At 33.0% G+C, this 4,541-nt stretch overlaps 1 protein-coding gene across 1 annotated transcript; it reads right to left on the bottom strand.

Moving 5' to 3' along the window:
• Window positions 1-1,961: 1,961 nt before the first annotated feature.
• On the bottom strand, window positions 1,962-4,205 carry LOC109620298 (semaphorin-5A). The gene is made up of 6 exons (XM_034452420.2): window positions 4,069-4,205; window positions 3,785-3,901; window positions 3,639-3,685; window positions 3,316-3,507; window positions 2,673-2,864; window positions 1,962-2,279 (listed from the first exon to the last, which is right to left on the bottom strand). The coding sequence occupies exons 1-6, from the start codon at window positions 4,137-4,139 to the stop codon at window positions 2,017-2,019; spliced, it is 882 nt and encodes a 293-aa protein (XP_034308311.2). The 5' UTR covers window positions 4,140-4,205; the 3' UTR covers window positions 1,962-2,016.
• Between the last annotated feature and the right edge of the window lie 336 nt (window positions 4,206-4,541).

The following is a 4,541-nucleotide window of genomic DNA, read 5'->3' as shown; positions in this document are numbered from 1 at the left end:
TGACCAAATGTTCACAGTCATTGCAATACATTTTTATTTTTATACCCCGTCTCAAGATATCATCGATTCATATTTTGCTTAATTACCTGATATTTGTAATAACCTCAGGGTTCAAACGATGTTCATTCAAAAGTATGAAAATTTTCAAAGATTTCTCTTTTGAAACTGAGTCCCCTCTAGCTTGTAAAGTTTCAAAACACCGCTACAAAACGTAATGTCAACGGGGTGTTTGTATTGCATTTTAAAGTAATTAAGCAATGATTAATGTGAAATTCAAAATATACGGGGTAGTGTTTATTTAGCCAGTTATTTGTAAAGTAAACAACGACAGAGAAAAGCCACTTGTGGATCAAGGTAATCATTGTGTACTTTTGGGTTCATTGATGTATCACTGGAGTTTATACATGTATGGATATAATAAAGTTGTTTTCAAATATTCAGGTTCGTTTTGCATTACTGGTAATTGACGATGAATAGACGATAAAAAGGAAGCATTTTATGCTTCGTTAGTGGTACAATTGAAACTTCCGCATTATTATCAATTTATGCAGAGTGTATCAACAAATTTGACACTGCAATAAATTATGAAAAAGTATATCAAAACAACATAGAAAACTAAGTGTCATATATTAATAATAATTTCTTGATTTATAACAAAATTAATACCACTAGCACTGTAAAACTTTACATAAAAGGCTAACGCTCCAAGTGGCAAATTATGATAAGGATTTACGCACAAAGTCGAGGCGGGTATGATTTCATTCCGACATTGGATTAGCTAAGAATTAAGTAAAATTTGGTTCTCGAAAAAACAAAAAAATTGGCAAATCAAAACCATACCTGTATGCATTATCTTGCTAAATATTGTTTTGTTTACAATCACCACAAACCAAATGCAATCGGGGACCAAATTATATCAACCGGTTACTTTTTGTTTCCAGACTCATGACTATCAGCTTCCTTGGTTGTTAAGATTGTTTCTGTTCCCATATATCTATTTTTTTAATTCACTTCAAATAAATTTTTTGAAAAAGACCAATGTTGCTGGTGTAAATATATGAACGTTTTTAACTGATATAAGACCATTGATGTGTATGGTAAATTATTTCATAATGAATTAGCAAAAAAAAAAAGAAATGGAAAAAGCTTTAATCAGGAATGCATGCGCATTGTTTGGATATTTTTAGAAAGTAAACAAGAGTGCAATAGATTATCAATATCCCAACGTAATGTGTTTTTGTCAAAAAATTCACAAACAACAGACTCTTTATACTTGTATATGATTTATTAGAACCGTTTATATATGTTCCCTCCACCCTTAATCTGTGTCATTTATTGTTGCTTTGTTTTAAAAGCGATAACAAATTGCTGCAGTGGCTTTATTTTGCTAACTGAGCTATACCGGTATCAAAACTCTGGTTCATTTAAAATGCGTTTTACCTTGTAATCAAACTGCTTGCAAATCTCTGCACAGAGGATAAAAAAAATCGTTTGAGCTAATCTTAATTATTATACACACTAAGTTTACGTATCTTGGTAAAAATGTTAAAGTTGTTTACACTGGCCATATCATTCCAGAAATGGAGTTTTGTAACCCTTTATATACATGCACAGGAAGCTGTTTTCTTCTACATAATACACTTGATGTTTTGTAAACTTTAAAGATGCACATTATATTTATCAATTATCTTCATACGTTGTACTTTTATCTGACAATTTTAAATTACAAGATCAGAAATTGAAGCAATGCCTAAAATGATAAATATTATAATTCAGCAACAAATCTTTTTGTTATCTTATTTATGACTTATGGTTTAAACCAGGTTTTCAGTTGCAAGAAAAAAATCAAATGTTTAATAAATGTGGTGATCGCTTCTTGTATATAAATACGATATTGGAAATTAGTTATGAAATAATCAAGCATAATAAAAACAAACAAAAAGGCGACCATGCTACTATGCACTTTTGTATTCGGTATTTTGTGCAGATGATACATGATTGCGTGTTAATAAGGTTTCATGTCTTATTTTGGGATGTCGTTATAGACGAACTTGCTGTAGTGGCGACTTTGTTATGATTTGGTGTTGCCGTACCATTAATGGAAAAGTCCTTTACAGATTTAATGGGTGATTGAATTCCATTATGAAGATAATCGGAACTATTTTTTTCCTCCATAGACGAGTTATCAAACCCATTTACTTCCGGAGGTGTGTCATTGGTTGTATTCTCGGAGTTGTTTCCAGTATCTGCTATTTGGTTAGGATAATTCAAACCGTAATCTGTGAAAATTATGGTGGTTTAATTAATATAAACAGCATGAGATTGACAACTGCAAGAGATGTACATAGCTGGACATGATTTTGATTCAGTGTGCATGAATCATGCAAGGTAAATATATACAATAAAAGGAAAATACGTATACGTTCAAAAACCCTTTTTCACAAACAAAAGTAGTTCCCTATTTTGTATAAATCATTGAGTATAAATACAAGCAAATGATGCATGGCAAGAAAGGCAGTAAAGTAAAATCTTTTATCATACTTTAAAGCCCAAAGTGACTTTCTTCGAAAAATTGTGTGTGAATACAACCCATTCAGCTAAGCGTGCATTTAAATCGCGAGTTCTCGATATTATCTACTTATTGATAGGTGGATTAAAAAAATATGGCATACCTTCACACGAATTGGTGTTGCAGGGAGCTGTTTCTGAGTGGATGGAATCTCCCGGACAGAAGCGCCCACCATTTTGCGGTTTGGGGTTGTTGCATTCTCTGTATCTGTATCTAGTTTTTGCTCCCCATCCGCACGTTTTTGCACACTGTGAGAACTTACTCCAAGAACCAAATTCACTCCAACCGCCATCAACTGATTGCAAGGAGAGAAAGTTGGTATTTACACACTAAAGTCATAATTCCATGTTAATATATTAATATATTATGTTTATGAATGGAAAAACCCTCCATCAACCAAACCATACATGCTAATGTTAAGGCTTGAAAAAAACACACATGTACACTTTCAGCATATCTGACCCACTCTTTTGATACATGTTAAATTAATACTATTTAACGTGCTATTAGTTATGTGTGCGCGTTTAGCCTTATCAAAGGTGTATTACACAGTTAAAATCACTGGTATGTGAAATCAGAGTGTACAAATCGAAAAGCTCTGTTATCTATTATTACAATAGAATGCCATGAAAATTTAAAAAAAAATTACGGATGAAAATCAATATAAGCTTAAAAACGATTAAAATGGTTACATATAAGAACTGAAAAAAATTATTAATAAACATCATTGTAAACATTTTACTTACCAATGCAAACCTTTAACAAACACTCTTCTGTCTCCTTTTGCACGTTAGTTCCGTTGCAGTATTCGCCACCATTTTTAGGCGTTGGGTTACTACACTGTCGTACACTGTACCGGATTCTTTGCCCATCCCCACAGGTCTTGTCACAAATCGACCATCCTCCCCAAGCTTGCCATGACGTCCAGGCACCATTTACTGGATGTCAATTGTAAAACTGTGTAAAAAAAAAAGAGAGAGAGAGAGAGAGAGAGAGAGAGAGAGAGAGAAGGAAGGGGAGAGAGAACATTATGGACTAACACAAAGAAAGGAAGGAATGTTGCATGTACCTTTACATTTTCTTGTACAAGTGGACTGATGTGCTGTATGTGAGTACCTGTAGAAAACGAAGGTTTTTAAAGGAAATATTTTTTTGGTATTTTGTTTTAGATTCACCGATTATAACAGAAATTTACCATTAAGCATCTATATATACTTTGTTCTGTAGCATCGATTCCAATGCCAGAATCCACATTGGTAAGCTTGGCTGTATTTCACTTGGGAATATTTGGTGCACGTATAGTGCTGGATTCCACTGTGGACATTGCATGTGCTAAAGTAGTAAAAGATTATTACAGACACCATCGAACGCAGGAAGAAATGACAAACTTAAAAATAAAATAATAGTTTTATTATTTTTAATAGATTTTCCCCGACAGGAAAATAAATGAATAATGACCAAAGAGAGATGTGTTTGGGTATTATTGAAAAAATTCCTACCTTGCACCAACGCTGCAGAGCGCTACAAAGAACAGAGCAACCACCAATAGATTCAGCCTTACATCAGCCATCCTGCGGAAACGTTTGATTTGATAACATGGGAGGTCTTAATATATACCCCGTGAGACTTTGATTTGTAATTATAAAAACGTCACGAATAATAATCAATGTTGACATTGTTAACTTTCTCTGTATTTGCAATTCAACCTGCATAAATTTTTTACCTGTCCAAAACTGATGTAGAAACCTGTTCATTGAATGCTTATAAAATATTGTGTAATGCTAATACTATCAAATATTTTCGTTCTGTGTTACATGTACTCTTATCAGCAACTGCCGTCAAATTTATACGTCTTTTTCAATTCTGAGTGGTTGTCGCAGCTGGTGTTTGTTTTTTTAGTTTGAAATATTGCAAAACTAGCAAATTTCTAAAAATAGGTTTAAAATTTCGCTAACTTTTTTCCCTTATAGAG

This window comes from Magallana gigas, chromosome 4 (genome assembly GCF_963853765.1).
Source record: "Magallana gigas chromosome 4, xbMagGiga1.1, whole genome shotgun sequence".
In the NCBI taxonomy this organism is placed as follows: domain Eukaryota; kingdom Metazoa; phylum Mollusca; class Bivalvia; order Ostreida; family Ostreidae; genus Magallana; species Magallana gigas.
Note: the sequence above shows the minus strand (reverse complement) of the source record. Positions and strands in the feature narration are given on the sequence as shown.

Coding starts and splice junctions, on each gene's coding strand:
- LOC109620298 (XM_034452420.2), bottom strand. CDS start 4,139: ATGGCTGATGTAAGGCTGAATCTATTGGTGGTTGCTCTGTTCTTTGTA. Junction 3,902..4,068: donor CTCTGCAGCGTTGGTGCAAG/GTAGGAATTTTT, acceptor TTACTACTTTAG/CACATGCAATGTCCACAGTG. Junction 3,686..3,784: donor AATCGATGCTACAGAACAAA/GTATATATAGAT, acceptor CGTTTTCTACAG/GTACTCACATACAGCACATC.